Raw genomic sequence first — 23,306 nt, 5'->3', positions numbered from 1 at the left:
ATTACACGGTCTTTAATGTTGTTAGAGTGTTCTAATAAAATGAGACTTTGGCATCTGGTCTTATCTGTTAGTCTTCCAATACCTTTTGAACCTATCAGCTGTTTTCACTCAAATTAGAGGGACAGAGCTCACCAAAGCATTAACTCTCTATAAATGTCCTGAAAATAGGAAACTGAGGCTCTTTATGGGTTACTGGAGAACCCCACGGAAGCTTGAAGGCATCAAACAGTAAGAATTCAGACTTCATTTGTGCTGGTGTTCCCAGAAGTTGGGGCTACATTGAGAGAAAAGATGATATTTTTCTCGGAGTACAGTGCTGAGCATCGCAGGGGCCGTTACAAGTGCCTGACTAAATTAATAATCATTCTAGCTAGCTAACAGGACACTATTAGGTTCGGGAGAGCAGTTGGCAAGTGCCTTTGGACCAGGCTGTATGCTTGACAGATTTTTGGTTTCAAAGGCAGAGGTTTAAAAAAAAACAAACCAACTCACACAAGGAGTCACGCTTTGGTGCCTTGGCCTGGAAGGCAGCGTTGAAGCTAAAAGCTCTATTAGTGGGTTTCAATTTACTCAGACTGAATCCTTCCCTGAGGATTGCTCATGTTCTGTGGAATTACAGGGTTTGGCGTGATAATGTTTTTCCTCTTTATTTCTCCCTTTTGCACTTTCTTGGTGCAAGCAAGCAAAGCAGCAGCAAAACTCTGCAGAGGCTGGAGAGGTGTGAGAACGCTTGAGGGCTTGCATGGGAGCACGGCTCTGTTAGAGCAGGAGATGTGCGGGCACAGCAAGACGCGGTCTAAGGAGATGAGCAGTGCTCGCAGGCTTCAAAAATAATAAATGTCAATAGAGGAAACCAGTGCTGGGTGTCTGCCCTCAAACTGCTGGCCGTTAGCTGACTTGCTGAGAAGAAGGAGGCTGGAGGTGGGTCACCGGGAAGCATGAAGAAGGGCATGGATGAACTAAACTGATGGGCTGACGATGCTCATCTGTGGAGGGTGCAGAAGACAGAGTGAGGCCGTGAGGCTGTGGGAGAAGGAGGACAGGAGAGACCCAAATGGGGGAAGGTGGGATTCGGAAAAGGTGGTGAGAGGGGAGCAAAGAAAATGATCGCAGCAGCTGCATTTTGCGTGGCTACTCCTGTATCCTGCAGCTGTTCATTACAAATTCTGTTTATGCCACAGGGAGTTTTGGAGTCTCTGAAGCTGACACAGTTTTAATAGACAAAGACATTTTGAGTGCAGCACATCTGCTCCGGGATGCTAAGGAAAGGCTCCATGCGGCAGTGCCATTGGTTGAAGCATTTCATCGTGCTTTTTTCATTTTAAGACCTCCTCTCTTTTATCCTAAAAAGTAATTTTTGAGGTCAAAAGAAGTGCTGTGTTTGCTCATTAAGTTTGCGGCCATTAAACAGTCCTGCCGTACTCTTCCTAATACCCTCAAGTTCCCAGCCCTGAGAGTTGGCAGAATTACCTTTTACTTTGAAGGATCCCAAAGCATTTCCCAAAAGCGGCCATCGTGGAGGTGTGAAGCAGCGGTTCCATAAGGAATATGCTGCCTAACACGTGGGAGGGCAAAAAAAAGGTCAGTGTGAGTATGGGATAACACGCTTCCCGGAGTATGGTGCGTTGCTGATGCCTCCTGAGCCCCAGGTGTGAGCTGGGAACCAGAAGCGTCCAAATAAAATGAAATAATATGTAAATTATGTATATGACAGGAATTTCATAAAACTAGGAAGTTTGGGTATTCATGGTTTTGGTGGGGTTCTTTGCTGTTAAGTTTCAGATATTAAGAAACGCTGAAAGGGAGCCCATCGGTTTGGGCTGCGTCTTGCCCAGGCTGCAGCAGTGAAGCGGTAGAGAGGGAGCAGCCCCGCTGGGACCCTCAGAATGGGCACAGGCTTGGGGTGGAGGGATGCTGCTGCAGAGCAGAGGCCTCCTTTGGTTGCCCGATTACTAATATAAAGCTGCATTATTACAAATTTGGCAAGCTGGTTGTATTTAGTTGATCAGTTTATTTCTAGGAAGACTCAATCTAACCCTTAGCTTAACTTTTGTAACCCATGGCTTTCCAAAACCCATCTAGTCTTGCTCAGTGATTGAGTCTGCCTTGCGCAGGTGAAAAGGTAATTCCTTCCTTCACCTCCAGCTTTGGCCAAGTTCTTCGACCCTCTTTCCCTGACCTTTCTCTTAGGACGTCCTTAAACAGAACAGTGTAACTTTGCCCTTCCTTACTGGTCTGTTATTACTACATCTGTCCCGCGGTGGTTTCTTTATGTCTTTCTACCAACCTGTTACGACAGGAGCGGTCTCCATGCTGGACACACATGCTGAGCGGAGTTTGCTGTCTCCCATCCTGCCTTTTCCAAGGACTGGGTGTTGTTAGTCTTCTCCAGCCACACAGCTTGAGACTAGGTTTGTCATTTATGTTTCTTCATGATATCTTGCAAGCGAAGCGCTGGGCACCAGTGACAGAACACCACACAGCGTGTGTCAAATTATCCACATTTCAAATCCAAGCGGCAACTTCGCTTTGTAGAAATTTAATTATCATGCATTCTGCTAGTGCTTATCTTCTATCATACACTCTTCTGCTGGTTAATAACTTCGTTAAGCACACCCACAAGCTTCAGGCATAGTGTTTCATTCTCTCTGTGTATTTTGAAGTGCCATATTTAGCTGCTTCCACATGTGCATGTCCTAACCTGTATAGTGCAGGTGTCCTGCACAGGCTCTCATTAGCTGGACTGCAAACATCTGGTTTGTTAGGCCAGCTTGAGTCACCTGGTCAGGTTCCTCTTTGCTTTGTACGACTATGGTATTTAGCTTTTATTTCTTTATTTCAGCCATCATAACATGGCTTTAGCTGGCAGAGATCTTACCCAAAAGGTCTGTCCCAGCGGTGCCCCTTGGTTTCAGGTGGGGACTTTATCCGGCACATCGTTTACGCCAGCAGCGTTTTTACAGCAAGGATGGCACACGCTGTACTGCTTTCTGCCAGCACGTGGGTACCTTGCGCAGGAGGGAGATCTGTAGATACGCTTCATGGTGTTCTCTGAGTGTTTTAAGGACAGGCCATGCCCTGGAGAGCTCGCAGGTTAAACAGATGGGGAGGAGAATGGACAGACGTGCATGTTCACCGTGACTCAGTTCACCACTGAGCCGGGTCTTCAGAAAAGGCTTACTAAGGCACGGTCAAAGGGGGGTCAAAAAAAGAAACAGGAGGAAAATGCTGTGTGATACAATCCAGAAGGACCAGTGAAGCTGGGGGCGTTTGCGTGACGGGGGAGGAGGGAGCAGGACAATCATGAACTATGCTCAGAAGGCTAGAAAAGGCAGAATATCCTTAGGTATATTTTTGCCCCGTGGCTCGGTTTTTGTTGGAGGCGTGATTTCTCCAGAATCGGTTATTGCAATTCAGTCTCTCTGTGCAGAGTGCATTTCCACTCTTGTATGTGGCCAAATCTAGAGGAATATGCACAGTCCAAAGCCTACCCGTGCCAAAGTGCTACTAGCTACCAGTGTAACAGGGGTAGTGGGGCTAGGATGCTGTTACAGTGAAAGGGGGACAGCTTTTACACAAGCCCAGCGGCGGAGGTGGTGGCATGATGGTGTGTGGCACGGTGACACCTTTCTCCTAAAACATCTGCAGACGGTGAAAATGCAGATTAGTTGAGCCACTGGGTTCCTGCTGTGTTGCATGCCTGTGAGTGCAGCAGGAAGGCATTTAATGCCCCTCACCTAATTGGGACTGCGTGACTCGGGTGTCTGGTAACGAGAGAGGGGTTTTCACCCAAAGGATCCTCTTTGAAGCTAGTCCAGATTAATAGAGTCCTGGCAGTAGTTGTGTTTGTGCATCTGAATTTCTAGCTTGCTTTGTAATGAACTGTGTCGGATAAGAATCCGCCTGCTATATAAATATGGGTGATTATGGCACGTCAGGTAATTTAGTTATTTGGCGTGATCGATCAGGCTGTCTGAAACGGAGCGGCCTCCACTTACGTGGTGATGAAGCGTTCTCCAAGAAGTGCAGAAGGCCGTCAGCTTGCTAATGAGACTGCGTGCAGCTGCCCGCCCCGCGCATCAAAGGCTTTTCTGAGCGGAGGGGAAAAGCCGGTGTTACACGCACAGCCGCACAGATACAGATGGGAAGACGGGGAGCGGGTGAAAGAGCTATTACAGGGAGGGAAGGTACATTTGGAGTTGATTAGCCCAGTTAATTTGGCCGTGTAGCACTGACGAATTTAGCGTCACTGCACCTTGCTCGGAAGTAGCAGCTGGGGTTCCCCAGTTTCTATAGGCTTTCCGTGGATGTAAACTTTCCGGCGTGCCTGGGTTGCAAGGACTGACTGCTGACCTGCCCCCTTGCCCACTGGAGTCCGTGAGAAGCCACCCGTATGATTCTGTGCTTGTTAGAGGCCCCTCGAGATGCTCAGTCTCCAGAATTGACTTCTTTGCTGCGTGAAGGAAATGGGCAAACTTTCCAGAAAACCCACAGAGATGGGTTATTTTCCATAGTGACCCATCCTGGTAAGTGAGATGCTGTTAAACATTGTGTGTGTTTCTGAGCTGTTTGGACAATATTTCCTTTTTCTTATAACTTATCCAGGACAAAGAAAATTTTAAATTTGTGCTTAATTATCACCTGAAGCATCTCTCAGAGAGCAGGAGCCTGAATTCTGCCACGTGGTTATTTTCTGCTGAGGAAATGGTGACAATGGTGTTTTAGGGAGGTGAGAGAGGTTTGTATTTTTGCCTTGGGGAAAATAATGTGTCTGAGCTATCTAGGGCTGAAAACCACAAAGAATACCAAGGACTTGAGCTGTCTCACAAAGTCAGCGTTTGGAAAGCCAGCCCTCTCCTGTCTGGAGTTGACCTCTGCACGCTTCTGTCGTACGACGCGAAGTGCCTAGATCTTCATTGTGGTTTTACCTCAAGACAGTTCTTGTTCGTTAATTGCTTCAAGGTAAAAGCAAAAAGAGCCTTCCCCTCCTCCCACACCTAATTTATCCCTTTTAGCGGTGAACAAAAGCTCAGCCACGCACCAACTCCTCAAGTAGCTTGTGCCACCGCACACGAAGCAAAGTACCTGCTTCCTTGGTTTGCTTCCCGCGTCCCGAAAAATCCTTAGCACTTTGTAAATGGGAATGCGGTGAGCAGTACAACATAAGCCGCTGGTACAGATTTACCAGCTTTCATGTAAAGCTCTGCCCTGCAGTCCCTTGCTCTGAGATGTGGAAGGGGGTGAATTTTGCATCCAGGGTGCTCTGCCGTTTGGTACCGCAGAATATAAAAAGATTTGCTCATAAGCCGGGTATTTCTTTGTGCAGAGAAGTGCTTGTGTGCAGCCTGGAAGAAAACATAAAACAATATGGCTGGTTTATTACCAAAAAATAACACTAAATAATAAATTTAAGAACTAAAAGCTCTCTATGTAAAGTAGATTTCGCAATGCATTATGCAAAAAGTAAGAAGGCACCGGAGAAGGAAGCCGCTGGAAAAATGCAGGCTGGGAAGACGGACGATCTTGCGGACAGGACAATTAGATGTGGAGTGAATCCCAAGCTGGCGCAGCTTCTGGGGTGACCTTGGGCAAGTTGCTCCTCCATACGTCCGTTATCTGCTCTCTGAAAACTAGATGTGGTTTTACTGTCTGAAGGATTTCATCAGAATAAATGAATGTTCATGAACCACTTGGTTAACCTCAGCTGACGAGCGTGACAGACCTTCAGCGGCTGCCTTTCACAGAGGGCAAAGCAGGCAGGTACCTGGAAGCACCTGGGGGAGAGATCTGTAGCTTCTGCTTGCCACAATACTGAGCATCTCCTGGAGCACGCTCTTCTCCCCGTGCCTCAGTTGGGGAACAAAAAGCTGTAAGCCAGGCTGTCAGTTCTTCACTCATCTGCCTTGAAGCAGTTTGAGTTCACTTTTGCTTTGGAAAGAGGGAGAATGAGGCATGGAGGTTGCCCGATTTCCCCTGGGTGCTGGAGAGAGGCAGTGTTACAGCCGGGGGCAGACCCAGGATGTCTTGACTCCAGGTTTCTGCTCGCATTTCTGAATTATTGCCACCTGCGAGCCCAGACACAGAATCATAAAATCATTTAGGTTGGAAGGGACCTCTGGGGGTCTCTGAACCTGGGCATTGTCCAGCTGAGTTTTGAATACCTTTTGGACTCCTATCATAAGGGCAGCTTTGGCCAAGCAGGTAGTGGCCAGAGCTGCAGTTTGATGGCATTCCCCACCTCCACGTGCCTTTTCATTCTGCCGGTGCCAGAGCCCTGGAAGGTCTGGTTGCTGCCACCGCAGACGGATTTGGTGTTGCAGGCAGTTGGCAGGAGGAACCCCCGCTCCAAACCCTTCCAGTCCTCTTCTCCCTGCTCCCAGCCTGGATGTCCAGCGCATTTCTCCCAGTTCTCCCTCCCTTCTTTTCCTTCTTTCCTTTCTGTGATGATGTGGCAGCTCAACTTTCATCCTTGAGGGAGCAGCACTCCATTTTACCTCCACGCCTGGGACGGTTAGCTCTACCATCTCTTTTGGGTATCGATTTCCCTGTCATAAGGTCTCAAAAGCACCAGCAGATGTACAAACAGATGTGCATCTTGGGGTCTCTCCTGTCGGGGTTTATCAGCTGATGATGCTTATGGGTTTTCTTGCCATGAAGCTTCAGAAGGGGGGATTGCTTCTGAGAAAGGTCTGGCCCTGAACTTGCCTGCTGGGGCTCTGCAACCAGCGGCAAAGAATTCATGCCGATTATAATGATCCTTTCGGCAGCTGGAGCAGACTTAATCTATCTGTTTCATGCCCGGAGAGCCTGCAGGTCCTGGCACTGAACAGCTCCAGGGTGGGAGCGTGGGTCGAGGGCTGGTGCCCTGGGGTGTTGCACGCTGGAGTGCCCTTGGCAAGAGATGCCGTGGTTGCAGGAGTGAGCACCCTTTGCCCCCAAAAACGTGGGGTGGGAAGCAGCTCTCAAAGGATTCGTCCTCAAGTGCAGCTTCTAAACCACCCCAAATACCTCTCTGATCCCTCTCTGCTCTCACAGTTAAGGTTGGTGGCAGGCCTGCGAAGGAGAGAAAGTCAGAAAAGCTCTTGTAATGTCCTGCGTTTTCTATTCTGTTGCATTTCTTCCTCCTAGCTCTATCCCCCATCCAGACGAGCTGTTGGGGCAATTTGCACATGGGTCTTTTTCTTCTCTTTCCTCCACCCAAGGATTTCTGAATTGCAGGAGATGAAATGACGCTGTACTGGGAGCACTGGTCCTATGCTGTCAGGGCAGGAGGATGCTCAACTGGAGAGAAGGTAGCGAGCATGGTGCAAAGCCAGTGTCCTTGTTGTCTGGGACTGGTTTCCTGACTTTACTGGAGCGAGCACATGAAGGGGCTCTCTTGGAGTGTCTGTCCAGGACCCCTTTATCCCACCCCTGCCCCGCTGCCGATGGGGAGCGTGGCTGGAAGCAGGTTTGGCTTCACATGGAGCTGCAAATGTGGTGAATGTTCCTTGGTTTAGGTAAAAGCTTCCTAAAGCCAGGGATGCAGTTTATCCCCTGAATTTACAGATTACAAGACCTTTTACTGGTTGTGCGTGTAGCAGTGTTGATCTTAGCCTAGGAGAATTTCTCTGTACCTGTGAGCTCTCGAGATGGTACAAATCCCTCGTGATGATCCCTAAGGCTGTAGCATGTGAAGCATTTCAGAGTGAATTTTCCATCTGCTCCTTTTAAAGATCTGCTCTCAAATATACCTTTCAGCACACACCTAATAGATTTATTCTCCTTGTTCAACTGCTCCTGTTCCCAAAGCGATCGGAGATGAGGGGTGTAATCCTTTCCTTTGAGAGCATTAGGAAGTAGAAAGTTATCAGTACTGAAGGGCTGCTTTGTGTTTGTTTCTTTTCCATTTCACCAGAAACCCTGTTCTAAAGTGGGAGAATATGCTGTATTTTCTTCGTTTAGCAGAATTTTCTGCTTCTCCTTTAAAAATTTTTTTTTTTCTTGTATTTCATTTTTAGTGCTGGTGAAAAAGAGACTTGGCAATAGAAACTGTCTATTCAAGACTGGACAGATAAAGTAGAGGAGCCTCTAACACGCACTCCCTGCCGTCCTTTGCTGCTCATCAGGAGGGAGCCTGCATGACAGAGGTGGGTACGGTGCTTTGTTCTTTATGGAGAGGGCCAGCACAGCAGAAAGTTTGTAGAGCTAACACAGCAGCGATAACACTGCAGACCCATCATTTGATGAGGAAAGAGAGTTAGGACGAGTATGGGTGCATACAGACAGGGTTTGGGAGCTCTAATTTAGCAGATGCAGGATCCCTGTGGATTTTCCTCCTGGAAAGTTCAGTGCAGTCTGTGTCACTGTATTCTGCCTAATGGTTATTTATTGCTGTGCTACGATCTGGAGGACTGCAAGTTTAAAATTTCCAGGCTGTCTTCAAAAATCTGCTGAGAAAGGAACAATATTTCCCTAATTTTATAGGGAGATGGACAAAAGGAGGTGTAAGCAGAGAGGAATAGGTGCGCTCAGGTGTTTGCAGGAGGACCTTGGTGACTGAACATTTGCAGAGTAATGACTCGGCGAGCATCCACGGATCAGACCAGCCTGGCTCTTTCTACTAGATATGCAAAATGAGGGAGAAGCACAGGTATTCCCGTAACTTCACCGGCACGGGGGGTGCCTACTGTGGAGTTCAGGAAAGCTGGGAACGCAGCCCGGGATTTGAACTAAGATGTGACATCGTGCCCGAACAGCAATTTAGTCTCGCAGGCCCACGCCATGGGAGAAGGAACTGCAGCATGCAAACCTGTCGTGCTCGAGGAGTCGGTCAGATTGGCATTTGGGAAGAGGCTCTGGTAATTATTGAGCTTCTGATTTCCTAAGAGCTCTTCCTGCCTCTTTTTTTGTGTGTGTGTAATTAGGTCTATCAGGCAGCAACAGTGTGTTATAATGTTAACAAGAGTATCTCAGCGTGGGGCTCAGTCAGTTTAAAGAACTAAATAGTACTTAGGAGTGAGAGGAATGAGTTGGCTGGAAGGCCCAGCAACTAACCTGTTTCTCCTCCCCCAAACTTCTTTTTGGGAACAATGGAAATCAGCAGCCTTTTTCCCCAGGGCTGCTTATTGCTCTTAAATACAACACTGAAGACTCTCTTGGTAAAACCACAGATTGGGTTTTTACTTTGCCTTTTTTTTTTTGAAGTCCTAATAACAATGCGTTACGACCTCAGGCTCTATTGAGTTGATGAGGAATAAAGTCTTAGTAATGAAGAAGAGTCTGAGAGTGTGTCTAAAGTGCTTGCTTTATCGCCAGCACATATTTCATACTGACAGTCAATACTTTTAACTGATCCCAAGCCACGCGTGTTGCATTTCAAATCCCTCCCCAGCCTGCTCTGGTCTTTCCCGTGTGGTCTTTTCCAAGCTAGTGGCAGAGTTAGTTTGTCAGCTTCAGGTTTCTGAGCGTACGGATTTTTTTAATTCGCAGCTCACGTTTTTAGGTCAGGAGGATAAAGTTTGTTCTCGGTCAATGGAATGGAAGGGCCAGAGGAGCCACTGGAAGGATTAGGTGGCAGAACAGCTGCAGAGGATCATGTGTGAGGCAATGGATTTAGCTTTTCAAGGACTCCAGTTGCCATTTTAGGGAGTCCAGTTTGTCATTTCATCACTGTTTAGGGCTCATAAATGGGCAAAGCAGCTAAAACAGAACAAGATTAAATGCAATCTGAGCTGATAACCTTTCTGACTGCCTTTACGTCCTGTAGGGCTGCAGTTTTCTCTGGCCAGACGGAAGCAGCACGTCCACGTGCCCATTCGTTGTTTTTTGGCCACGTTATGATCCCTTGTTTCTGTGTTATCTCAGCACCTTGCAGGGTTTGACCGCACTTATCCCATGGCACCCCCGTACAAAAAAAAAAAAAACAGCAGAGCTTGTTTTCCCACGTGTGCCTTGAAGTGAAGCTGGTTTTTAGATTCACTGGTTTTAGAGTGAGCGTGTACTTGGAAAAAGGGTTAATAGGGCAGCTCTCATCTGGCCAGCTGTTTGCAGAAAACCGGTAGCAATTCTAGGATCTTTGCAGCCCCTATGAGGCTGCAGTAGCAGGGACTGACCGACCAGTGCATGCACACAGGGAGCGACAGCATGAGCTTCATTTCCTGGGGAGAGCTTCAAAAAGGGAAAAAAAAAAAAAAAAGAAAAATAGACTTGAGAAGCTTTTTACAATTATTTATTTTTGCCTTCAGTTGCCTGGTTTGTACACTGGTGCATGCTAAAACTCTTCTGTTGTGTGGCCGTGGTCCCAGAGGCACGACACAAGTGTGCTGCTGTTGCCAGGGCTCCCTGTGCCTGACTGACAGCCCCACGGAGAAGCGCCAGGGATTTACATTCATCACCAGCCTCTCTCCCAGCCTGGGCAAGTGCAAGTTGGTGTACAGAGAATAGTATTAAAATGTCCTGCCAGCAGAGCCGAAGCTTCCCCCATCTGCCCGCAGCGACTGTGCTGCCAAGATCTGAGAAAGCTGATTTAGCCCTTTCCTGACTTTTTAGCCCTTCTATCTTCCCGGCTTTCTGAGATTTACACCACTGCTGTTTGCCAGACAATATTGTGAATTTTAAATCTGCCTTAATTTTAAGTGTCTGTACTGCTGTGCAACTCCCAGTTGTGGGTCAGGTGGGGGAGGGATCCCCATTTAATATTGGGACATTAAGTTACCGACAACAAATGGCCTTGTAACAAAATAGGCCTAGGAATTGTGCTTTATTACCCCAGTTGTTTCCCCTTCCATTACAATGTTTCCTGGTTAAAATCAAATCTTCCATTTATTTTTTCTGACGCGCACTTGTGTACCACACTGAAAATTATTCCTGACTTCTCTCTGCTCCTTTAAGGTGAACTTCTGTTTTGCTTGGCCCTTTTCCAGATCTCTGTTTTAGCTGAGATTTGCTTCCTTGCCTTCTTTCTGCTAATTCTCAATGAGTAGATGAGAGGAGTATTGAATAGATTTAGTGAAAAATGACCATCACCAGTGTAGATGACTTTCCTCTAATTAAAAACTGAAGCGGAAATGAATAAGCTTCTCTTGAGGCTGTGCAAGAGCTGACGCTAAGCCCAGCACTACATTCATCAGTGATGTGGGAAGTCCGGTACATGAAAGAATATCCCAGAAACTTAGGTGCCTCGGAGGATGCTAATAAAAGGGAAGGGAGAGTTTCTAGTGGCAGCGTATTCAGCTGGCCTAGATTCAAATCTGTTGGCATAGACCAAAGACTCAGAGCTGAATTTGCCATGTCCTTGATTTTTGTGCCCATGCTAGGTAGGCATTCAGTGCCACAGCAGAGTTTTCCGAGCAAAAAGGCATGTCTAAGCAAGCCGATACTGCTTGGGTGGTGTGGTACCCAGCGGATCCTAACTTCAGCATCTTTGCTTTGATGTACAGCGTAGGCATTTCCAGTTTTGACCAGAAATTCCCTTTCGTATGCAGCCAGCCAGTGGAGGTAATCGTAACCAACACGAGCACGTTCCCTTTAAACTTTCTTTTGCCATGCATCAAAATTTTCCAGCAGGAAATGAAAGCAAAACACTTAATCTAAAAATTCCTCATCAGCTCTAGTCACTAGACCAGAACAATAGTGATTACACTCAGTTATGCAGTACAAATTCACAGCGCTGCTGTGTCCCAGGATCACAACATGCCATTAAAGACGGGTAGAGAGAGCAGGTGTACATTAGTATCTCCATTTTGTACATGAGGAGGCAGGGGCTTGCAGATGTTAAGCAGCTTCTGCAAAGTTACACAGCAAGACAGTAGCACAAGCAGAAATAGGAAACTGGATCCAGGGGCTGTGATTTTTCTGGTCTGGCCACTGAAGCATGCAACCCTAATGAAAAGCAGAGGGCCCAGAGAAAGCCACATGTCCGCATCTAATGAATCTCATCACTTTCTCAGGTTTACTGGTATTAACCCCAGAGGTGTTAGACATGTGTGAGGGTTGCTCTTTTGCAGAGAGGACGGTTGCTTTTAAAAACTAGCAATGTCTTAGGTCGCTAAGGGGTCGTTTTGTTTGCATTGTCTGAATATATGATTGTTCTCTTGTAGGAATGGCAGAGCATCAGCCGTGCAGCAGCGATGAGAGAGACTGACATTCATACAGGTCTCTTCTGGCTCCTTCTCCACAATGGCTGGTGCCTCTGCATATTCATTGGATGGTAATGCAGGATGTCGAGAGCAGTGGTAGAGTTTGCCTTGATCCCATTGTGTTTTTCTTCTGCTGGTTGAGACTTTGAATCACCATGACAACACTGTGACACTTCCAGCAACGGTTGCCCGCAGACCAAGGGTGGGCTGGGGGTGGGTGAGAAGGTCAATGATTGAGTCTAACGGCATCAAAAGTTGTGCCTGCAGCAGAACGACTGTAGAAAAGTCATCAGCACGACAAGAAGATGAAATTCCCCTTCTATTGGCTTCTCGTTAAGCAGGCACAATAACATTTTTTTTTCAAGAGACTCGCTATACAAACTCTTTTGGTTATGGCTACTGATCCAACGTGATTGGGTGCGCAGCAACTTTTGAACTCATGACTGGATATACGATGTTGCGGAATGGGGGAGTGGGGAATGGAGGCCAGCCGTGGGTGTTGAGATGGTCCAGTCGGATCCGGCTCACCTGGCTTAGTTTCACCCTCTTCATTATCCTCGTTTTCTTTCCCCTCATTGCCCACTACTACCTAACCACCATCGATGACGCGGACGATGCTGGCAAGCGCATCTTTGGCCCTCGGACCGGCAATGAGCTGTGCGAGGTAAAGCATGTGCAAGACCTCTGCCGCATCCGCGAGTCGGTCAGCGAGGAGCTGCTCCAGCTGGAGGCCAAGCGTCAGGAGCTCAACAGTGAGATTGCCAAGCTCAACTTGAAGATAGAGGCCTGCAAAAAGAGCATTGAAAATGCCAAGCAGGACCTGCTGCAGCTGAAGAATGTCATCAGCCAGACCGAGCATTCCTACAAAGAGCTGATGGCTCAGAACCAGCCCAAGCTTTCCTTGCCCATCCGGCTGCTGCCAGAAAAAGACGATGCGACCTTTCCCCTGCCAAAATCCAACCGGAACTGCAGGCTACATAACTGCTTTGACTACTCGCGCTGCCCGTTGACATCTGGCTTTCCAGTCTATGTCTACAACAGTGACGATTACCCTTTTGGTAGTTCCTTAGACCCTTTAATTAAACAAGCCTTTGAGGCGACTGTCAGAACTAACGTTTATGTTACTGAAAATGCAAATATTGCTTGTGTGTATATAATTTTAGTGGGGGAAATGCAAGAGCCCGTAATGCCAAAACCTACTGAACTAGAGCAACAGTTGCACTCTTTGCCATATTGGAGGACTGATGGACATAACCATCTCATCATCAATTTATCAAGGAAATCGGAAACTCAGAACTTCATTTACAACATCAGCACAGGGCGCGCCATGGTTGCCCAGTCCACCTTTTACGATGTACAGTATCGACCAGGGTTTGATATTGTGGTATCGCCTCTGGTCCATGCTATGTCTGAACCCAACTTCCTAGAAATCCCACCCCAGGTGCCAGTCAAGCGTAAATATCTGTTTAGTTTCCAGGGGGAGAAGATCGAGTCTCTCAAATCCAGCTTGCAAGAGGTTCGCTCATTCGAAGAGGAAATAGAAGGCAACGCCCCAGCTGACTACGACGATCGGATCATCACCACCTTGAAGGCTGTTCAGGACAGCAAGTTGGACTTTGTTTTGGTGGAGTTCACGTGTAAGAACCAGCCTAAGGCGAGTCTGCCCACTGAGTGGGCTCTGTGTGGAGAAAGGGATGACAGACTAGAGCTACTGAAGCAATCTACTTTTGCACTGATAATCACCCCAGGGGACACCCATTTAGTGATCTCTGCCGGGTGTGCCATGAGACTGTTTGAGGCTCTGGAAGTTGGAGCCATCCCGGTGGTTCTCGGAGAGCAAGTTCAGCTACCCTATAATGATGTGATCCGGTGGAACGAGGCAGCCTTAATCATACCAAAGCCACGTATCACAGAAGTGCACTTTCTTCTGAGAAGCATTTCTGACAACGATCTCCTTGCCATGAGGAGGCAGGGCCGCTTCTTGTGGGAGACCTACTTCTCCACCTCTGACAACGTGTTCAGCACAGTCTTAGCTATCATAAGGACTCGAATCCAAATCCCAGCTGCTCCTATCCGAGAAGAAACTGCTGTGGAGATTCCCCACCGGTCTGGCAAAGCTGCTGGTACGGACCCCAATATGGCAGACAACGGTGACCTGGACTTGGGGCCTGTGGAAACAGAACCACCCTATGCATCTCCCAAATATCTCCGCAATTTCACCCTCACTGCGATGGACATCTACAGGAATTGGAATTCTGCTCCGGGGCCTTTCCACCTCTTCCCCTACACTCCCTTTGACCCTGTTTTACCATCAGAAGCAAAATTTTTGGGGTCTGGGACTGGATTTCGACCAATTGGTGGAGGAGCAGGTGGCTCTGGGAAGGAGTTCCAGGCTGCTTTGGGTGGCAACGTACCCCGGGAGCAGTTCACAGTAGTGATGTTGACTTATGAGCGGGAGGAAGTGTTGATGAACTCCCTAGAAAGGCTCAATGGTCTCCCATACTTAAATAAAGTTGTGGTAGTGTGGAACTCTCCCAAGCTTCCCTCTGAGGATCTCTTGTGGCCAGACATTGGCGTCCCAATCATGGTAAGAAAGATGTAGCTACTTTGGTCTTGCTTCCCGGTGGGGTTTGTGCATTAAAGTTGGCTGTAGCTCTTCTGTAGTGTGTCAGCTCAGCTCAAGTCATATAGGACAGCATCCGTCTTTTGTGGTTGTAGATGTCTGTACCTGATCTGGACTCTTTTATCAACGGAGAAAAACAGGGAGGTTACAGGTATGGCTCATCTGACCCATTTTAGGTGTTTGCATGAGAACGCCGTGGCTGGTGCTCTAGAAACGCCTGTTTCTCTCCACCGGCTTTGAAGGGAGGTCCCTGTTCAGAGGCGGACGGCTGTGCTCTGTGGATGTATGAACTTAGGCGAGATGAATTGCTGTCATGAGAGAATTTTTTCGGTCGCCTTTGGTTATGAAACAGAGGAGCTGATACACACGAGAGCCTAAACTGTAAAAACACGGATCTAGGTGCCAGGTGTTTAGCACGGATGAAAACAGTAATTGCTTGTATGGAGCCTAATAGGAATCTCGGGTCTTAAAACTAGAGATTCATGTTTATTGAAGATCTTGCTTAGGCTTTTTAAGTGTCACACTGTGAGGACAGTTGGCACCTTATAAATACCTAAGTAGTGACTGCTTCTGCTACCAGATAAATCTTTTATAAAAACAAAAGAGGGACCGACTGAAGCCGTGCCTGCTGCAAGGGCCTCAAAAGTAGTTTATCACTTTATATTACAAGGGATGGCAGAGAGAGAAATATGAGCCAAGGCCAACATGACACTAAGAGCTTCCATGCTCCAAAGGTTGTAATTGAGTTTTGCTTAGGTTTGAGTTGATTATTTTTTTTCCTCAGCCAAACCAAAGAAGCAACACCTTCAAAGACCAGCATTCATTTTCATGCCCAGCTACTCACTCGCATGTTGGCAGTGTTGCTTATAAGGAGTCAGTTCTCCTTAAATTATTACTTACGTATGTATGTATTTATTTTAGGACTTTTCTGTCATCCCAATATAACTTTCTGTACTGGCCATTGTCAGCAATCAGTATTAAATATAAATCTCCATCTGCCCTTGTAAAGAGCGCATGGGCGTAGAGCCACTAACAAGAAGCAACACTGTGTTGTCTGAATCCGGTTGTGTTTAGAGGACAAATGGAAGGATAATGCCTTACAAATTAGGGAAGGGAAAAATAAAAGAGGGAGATGGTACTTAAGTACGCAAACTGTGTGTGGTTTATGTGACAGGACGCTACTAAGCTTAATAGCAATGTGAGCTTTATGCTTCATGCAAAGAGATTCATTGATTTAATATTTCGTTTTATTATTATTGTGATGAATAAATCCTTCTGCTCACATTTAAAAACCCTTATGGTCCAGGGACAATGAGGAGAGAAAATTGCTTGGATAATTGCAAAATAATCTTTCACATTAGTCCTGTTGAATGCCTGAATTCTGCAAAATCTTCGCATTGTGTCTGCTGAAAAACTGTGTACTCCTTCAGAGCTGAAGAGTGGGGATTGTTCTCCTTGGAGTTGCTAATGGGTGTTATTTGTGAAAGAAAAATACGTTTCTGTTGATGGACGTTAATGCCTTTTTTTACTCTGCTCTCGTCTGCACATCTATTGTGTCGGAGGCCCACTGGCTTTTTTGGGGACTTTGACCCACACGAGTTGCTGTGTGTCGCCTTCGAGCCACGGGCTGGGGTTTGTAAGCGATGGGGGACGTTCAGTACGGCTCCGTTCAAGAGGAGAAAATTGTCTTGTGTCTGTTTTGGGACGTTGGGTGGTAACACTGTGCTCGTGGCCAAGCGCCAGGGAATGGTTGGAGCACGGCGAGCTTCTGCCAGGATCCTTTCCAAAGGAGTGTGTTGGTCTGATAATAGGTATGCTTTCTTCCTGTTTTTCTAAATCCCAAAGAGCCCAAGTCTCTTGGGATCTCTTAGAGGAGGCTTAAACCTTTGCAGCCTCCAGGCATCCATCCCACCAAAGTGCTTGTTGCTAAGTCCATATCCAGACTGGGTGTTTAAATCACATTGGGAGTCTGTAGTATTCATCTGTATGGATGGTTTAGTGGGGTAATGACATAGAAACTTACCTCGGCTTCATCAAACAGTGGCAGATCCTAAGACCCGCTGTGGAAAAGGGCAGCAAGAACGTGGGGAGTAGAGGTGAGGCTCTGCTTGAGCCTTGGTGGCTGAGACGTGGGATGTGGTAGCCAGGGGAAGAGGCAGGTGGATACGTGGGGTTGGCAAGAAATACAAACCCTTACGACTGCTGATGTTGAAAGAAACTGCAGAGCTGTGAATCTGATTTCCTTACGAGGAAAAAAAGTGTCTTTTGATGGGGAATATCCAATTCTCTCAGATCTTGAAGCAGTGCTGTATCTCTGTGTAACAAATATGTTCTCAGTAACATTGGGGTGCAAGTAATTGCCCTGTGTTCGAGTCCCAAAGCACAGAGCTACGCAGAGGAAACTTGGGGGGAAGAGAAGCGGGCGGGGGTGGATTTGGGTGCCCCCTCTTGCGATTGAAGTGGGTCCAGGCACCGTCTGACTGCGAGGAGCAGCGCAACAGCAGCACACGTGCGGCGGCATGATCCATGATCAAAGCACCCAAAGCCAGAAGGTTTTTGAGGTGAATCACATCCTAATGAGATGAAGCAACGTGTGTAGCATGTTCTGGGCTGAAAGAGCCCTTGGAAGCATAATGTAGTCCTTAGTCCCACCAGCAGCGCCTTGGTGGGACTTAGGACAACGCTTTAGCTGTGCGGCTTTGGGCTAGCAGAATACCCAAAGGAGAACTGGGCTTCCTCCTTTAGCCTTACTGCATGGGTAGTTAGTTCATCGATCAGTTCCTTCAAACTTTGTTTGCAAACTGTGCTGCTTGGTTGTGATTTGGTCTTCCAAAGCGGGTTATGTGGTTTCTTTTCCCTGGTGGGCTGGGAGTTAATCAAGAGCAAAGCTTGAAGCTGTGTTGGATCTTTAAATCTTTCATGGATAATGAGATAAACAGGGCTACAGAATATATTTGATTTTTTAAAAACTTTTACTTAGATATAGATTTATTGTGACGGCATAATTTACTGAAAAATCACTAAGATTCCTTAGCTGCACAGGAGTCTCTGATAAAATATTCTGGCCCTGTACCAAGCCTGAAGTGACTAAGTGCAAATATAATGTAATGTAAAGTTGTGTGTGTAGTTATTCAAGGTTGGCCCTGGAACAGATGTAGGTAGATTACCTTCTAATTTAAAGTGACTTTGTGCTGGAGTTGAGCTGTAAAAATTGTTCCCGTCTCACGTTAAATAGTATTGCAGCAAAAAACAAAGGTTGTGAGAAGTCTTGTTTGTGCAAGCTTAAAAACTTGCTTTCTGCAAGTGTTTGTATCTCTAGCACTGCATTAGGAGAACTTCCTCAGACAGAAGAACCTGGAGAGCGCGACCCTACCAGCGCCAACAGCGGCATTGCAACCACGGCTGAACTTCGGAGCGCCTCACTGCAGCATTTACCCAGTGTTGAGGCATCCTTCAAGATTTGTCCTTCAAGATGTCTGTGGCATCTGGTAAAGTCAAAGTATACTCAAGGAATTAAAAACTGCCTGGACCACCGATCCCTGCCACCAGTTGAGCTCCGCTCCCTTGTAGCAAGGGTGAGAGCCCTCCTGTACCCAGCGTTGCTGTGGTTGCTGAAGTCCCCGGCGCGGTGCTGCTCGCACCTCACCAGCGAGTGCTGCTGCTATTTTCATGCTTACGGGGAAAGGAATGTGGATTAAACCTCTGCTCTGAAGAGCTGGAAAGACTGCACTAAGGTTTGAGTGAGGTGGCGATACCTGGCAGCTGCTCCCGCACTGCCTCGGCACGCACGTTAATCTTGGAAGGATCTTCAGTGGCAGAATAAAGAGGGAGTCATTAAGGAGAAGAGGTGGCTTGATCTTGGGATAGGGACTTCCAGCTTCGCCTTTCAGCATCTCCGTGCTCAGGATTTCTAAACAGCGTACAGGCGATGACAGGAGAAACCTCACGCTTTGCTTTGCGATTCCTTGACAGCATTTTCATCCACATGAATAAAAGCGAAGGGAAACAAATGAAACAAAACACTCGGGCAACCACGCATCCAGCCCACGTGAATGGTAATAAGATGCACCCAAGAAGATTCAGATCCTGCTGTGCTTTGCGGTGTGCTCGGCACCGATGTGCTGCTGCTTTCTGCTTGCTGTAGGGCACCTGCTTGCAATTCTTCGGCAAACTTGCAGCATAGATGCAAGTCCAGATGCTTAATAAACCCTGTACGTGGTTTTAGCAGCCCTTCGAATCCTCCAGAGCTGGTTCACCATCCATCTTCCATGCGGCTCTGAGCAGGACGTGGATTGGGGCAAGGGGACAGGACTCATTTTCCCTGTTTCTGCTCTGGTTTTAATCGTAAAAAACTGAAAGAATGAGCTGAGCTTGAACAGCCAGAGTTACCTGAAGAGTTTAATATATTTAATATGTATTTCAGAAGGCTGCCAGTGCTGCATATGCCCTCGGTTCAGTGGGGAAAGCACAAAGCCCTGAGCAGCAAGGTGATTAAGCTCTGGAGCAGCTTGCACTCAAAACAGCCGCAGATCCTCTAATGCAGCAATTAAATTATCCATTTCCCTTTCAGAATCTTCCTTAAAGCCCCCCAGGAGCTGCAGTCCGAGCCAGGAAAGCAAACTGTGCGCTCAGCAGCCTCCCCTTACCTCCTCTCCTACCCACGTTTCTCAGCCTGTGTGTTGCACCCTGGAGATGGGAGGAGACCGGGGACGGGAAGACTGAGCTCAGGAAGACCCTAGATTTGGTTATAATCTCGAGTAAAAAAAATTCTCAGCCCATTGTATGCACCCTCTGCCATCGAACACCAGCATCTTTGGGTCAGTCTGTCTCTTAAACTGGATAAAGATACAATTTTAACACTTTTTTTTCCCTGTTCTTAGTAGCGTAAGGAGAAAACATCTTGTTTTAAGTAAAGATTTTGCCAGCCAGGGAGAGGAACGGCTGCTTTCAGACCGCAAGGGCTTAGTACTGTGTTGCCAGCGCAGCAATCTCTGCTTGCCAAAGGCTGCAGAGGTCCAAGCAATGAGAAAAAGTTTTGTGTAAGACAGACAGCTTCATGGGGACAGATGCTTCACCTCTTTACAGGGGTGTTTGAACCCAAACAGTGATTTCCAGACAACATTGCTTTTATTTCTCAAGGCTTGTCTTACTTTTTTCCTGTCCCGAGCCCTTCGCACGCAGCTCAAGGTGACTTCTGACATGACTGGTCTCAAATCCTTTCCTTTGGATGCGTCAGCAGGGGGGTGGTAGCACCATCCGAATGCTTGCTGGCTGCTCAGCGACCCGCCTGCAAACTCCTCAAACAAGGCAGTTTCGTCTGAGATTTGAGCTGGTTGGGCTGCATACGTTGGAGGCAGAGGACGAGTGAGATTTACCCTCGTTAGCTGATAACTGAGATTTCGTACCAACCTGAAATCAGGATGTGTTGCTGGGGGAGGTGGGTTGGAGCAGGACTATCCAGTTGTGCCGTGGTTTTACTTTCATTTGAGCCGGTGTAACATCTCTCCCACTTTCCCAGTAACGACTGGCTTTCGGTGGGGTTATTTTGGAAGCCCAAGGGCTCTGCGTGGGCTGCCCTTGTCATGCGTGGAGCGTTGCCTATGAGCCCAGCTTAGCTGCAAAAGGGCTTCCCGCATTTGGGGCTAAACCTCATTCAGCCCAAACGAATATTTTCACAACCTGTGCTCACGTTCTAAGAAATTACAGCCTGAACTTCCAACTCCTCTTTCTTTTCTGCGTGCGTGCAGGTCCTTCAGTGACAGAGCCGTGGCTGGAAAAGCCCTGCAGCAGTTTGCTTTCTCCTCTTCCTCCGGGGTTAGGTGGTGTGTGCTTGTAGGCATTTCTGAGCAATTTAGCTGGGTTCACTGCCAATGCCAGCTCCTGTGGCTTTCGGCAGTGACTAATCCTTTCCTTCAGCTTTGTTATAGAATAAGTAGCTGGCTTTGATCTCTGCAGCCAGTTCCAGTGGCGTAACGTCCTTTTCTGCTGGCTTGGTGGCCGGCTGAGAAAGCTCATTCAATTTAGCTGCTTCTTTAAAAGGGAATAATCTTTGGAAAATTTCTAATCCGGAAGCATTGCTGCATCTGCAGACCCGTTTGGCTGGCCACAGTGTCCCTTGAAATGCCACTTGTTAATCAGGAGCAGACTCGGGGGAAATGCCGTCATGACTTTCCCTTCTGTTTGGGCAGCATCTGCACAACCGTGCTGTGCTGAGCTCACTGCTGAAGGACGGATGCCTTACTTTTGCACGTCCCTTCTACCAGAAATCTTTGAAGGTGCTTTGGTATCTCCATTTTAAGGAGCGCGATGGGGTCCCTAGGTGATGCTTCTGGCTAAGAAGAGGAGGAACAGAACCTGGTCAGGCAGTGTGTAGCGTGCCACGGTGGCAGCATGAGCTTCTCTGCTTGTCCTTCAACATCATGTTCAGTTTTCTGATAAGAGCATAGCCAACCTTGCAGACTAACAGCTCGCAGAGTCACCAGTGACTCGAGCTAAACTAGAGTGCTGTGTGTGTGATCCCAGGTGAGGTCCTCAAGCCATGAGTTAATCAAGAGAATAAAACTCTCCATACTGATCACACCACCGTTTCAATTGATCCTTTTGCTTCCTGGGAGCTTTGCATAAATACCAGCTCAGGTCCTGACTAAACCAGGTACTTAAGCGTGTACCTAGCCCTTCCTTGGTGACGTGACTTGTGCTTTGCTGGGCCAACTCGCCTGCTGAAGCTGCTCGGTGAGTCAGAGCTTTACGCTGGGCACTTACCGCTTCTCCCTGCCTTACCCTAGCTTGCAACTCTTGTGTACAAAATCAGGAGGAACCCAGCTTAACTTTCAGGTCCTGGTTTGCCTACGGGAGCGGGGAGCTACAGGTTTGCTTCCAGAAGGAACAATTTAGGTTATGCTTTCTGTGACAAAGAAAACCAACTGAGAAAATCACCTTGTTTCCTACCACCAAGTCACTTTACACAAGACATCTGCCCCATCCATGGGTTAAATGGGCCCCATCCAGTGCACCAGCTTTACCGGCAGTGTATCACAGGTTTACGAGTTAGATTTCTCGATGAGAGCAATTTTATAAGGCAGGGCGATGTTGCACAAAAATGTCTGTGTGCTGCTGTCGGGTACGTAGCACCACCTGCTGCCTGCAGAGCACGGTGCTGCCGGGCAGGCGGATTAGTTCTCACATTTCTGGGAGTTTTGCTGTCTCGATACATATTTTTACCGTTGTATAGCAGAAGAGGAAGGAGCAAATTTGCTGCTTAGTTTACCTGTGATGCTAAAACCCAGATGCTTGTCACTGCGGGGTTTAAGCAAAGGTGCAGCAATGCATGAATGTACGCTGATAATATAACAAGCACTGCCGACTTCTGAGGGATTTGCGCTCTGAATATTAACTCAAACACCCTTGCAATCCTCCACTGCTACTGCCTAAAACCAGCGCTTAATTCTCTCGCGTGCCATATGCTGGTTTGTAATAGCTTTTCCGTAGACAAAATGTTACCATAGCCTCAGCTCTCTGAATCCCCTTGGCTTAGGATGTAGCTAACAGGGTCGGTGACCAGAAGGAAGGTGTTACTTTGGGGTGTTGGGAAAGAAAAACAAGGGAGGGAAGTGTCCTTGTACACTACAGTGTAAATAATCAGATGGTTTTTCTCACACATAAAAGCTTGAAAATGTCATGGGTGCCAGTACCCCTGTATTGAAGCCTTTAACCATCAATGCGAAAGCTGCTTGTGCATCTTTAAAACACTCTCCACTCCAGAGCAGCACGATAGGACTTGGCACCGGAGTCAGTGCAGCAGCAAAATACCACATTGTTTTTCCAGGGCTGGATTCCCTTTGCATGGTGGCCTGCCTGTGCCTGTTTAAATAACGACAGAATATTTAATATCCCCAAATTTTTCCATACAGTGGAACAAGCATGGGGGGGACGGGACACTTTTCCCCCTTTGAGACAGGCGTACCCTGTCTGTCACCAGCAGTACCGTCTTGTGGTGAGGTACCACGAGACATGGATGGCCCCCAAGGCATGGGAGAGAAGGAGCAAGCTGTAGTAACTGAGGTTGTGAATTTGGCTTTGGCTTGTGGGTGTTAAATAGATGAGACAAAAGAAAATCTATGTTGTTAAAGTTTGCTGGAACGGGAGGGACCTCGTGGGGCATGGGGACATCAAGGAGACAACCATGAAGGACATGAGAAGGTCGTAAAGAGGAAGGAGCAAGAGAGAGGTTTTAATCACTCTGCTTGTTCTTACGTGTCCGGTGTAGCTCACAGGTGCCTCCCCAAGCTCAGTGGTATCGATCAGCAAAGATATTGCAGCTCTCAAAAAGAAGATGGTGACTTATTCCCAGGTTTGCCGGTGGGCTGCCGATGGCACAGCACAGCAGCCACAATATTATTCACCCCCTGGACAGTTTCTTACCCCTTTTCCCGACGGTGCCTGCCTGTATCTGGCGAGGAAGCAGATGCTGCTCTCCCTTATCTAACTGATGGATGCTTTTTCTTCAGTTTTCTTGAAATCAAACTCTGCGGTTAGCGATAAGGCATGACGGCTCTCCCTGCCGT

The 23,306-nt window shown here is 47.5% G+C and overlaps 1 protein-coding gene across 12 annotated transcripts in view; it reads left to right on the top strand.

The window, feature by feature from the left end:
• EXTL3 (exostosin like glycosyltransferase 3) overlaps window positions 1-23,306 on the top strand; it is a 161,365-nt gene that overhangs the window by 110,952 nt on the left and 27,107 nt on the right. For 11 of the 12 annotated variants that reach the window (XM_087773780.1, XM_087773779.1, XM_087773785.1 and 8 more), the window contains 2 exons: window positions 8,001-8,129; window positions 12,081-14,706. In XM_087773780.1, the coding sequence (XP_087629906.1) occupies window positions 12,559-14,706 (2,148 nt within the window). In that variant the 5' untranslated portion in view covers window positions 8,001-8,129; window positions 12,081-12,558. Of the gene's footprint in view, window positions 1-8,000; window positions 8,130-10,226; window positions 10,397-12,080; window positions 14,707-23,306 lie in introns of all 12 variants that reach the window. The other variant, XM_087773782.1, reaches the window with a different exon arrangement.

The sequence above is a fragment of the Nipponia nippon genome, unplaced genomic scaffold (assembly GCF_047370975.1).
Source record: "Nipponia nippon isolate SJK-2023a ecotype South Korea unplaced genomic scaffold, ASM4737097v1 scaffold_4, whole genome shotgun sequence".
Lineage (NCBI taxonomy): Eukaryota > Metazoa > Chordata > Aves > Pelecaniformes > Threskiornithidae > Nipponia > Nipponia nippon.
The sequence above is the reverse complement of the archived record's forward strand: the minus strand, read 5'-3'. Positions and strand labels throughout refer to the sequence as shown.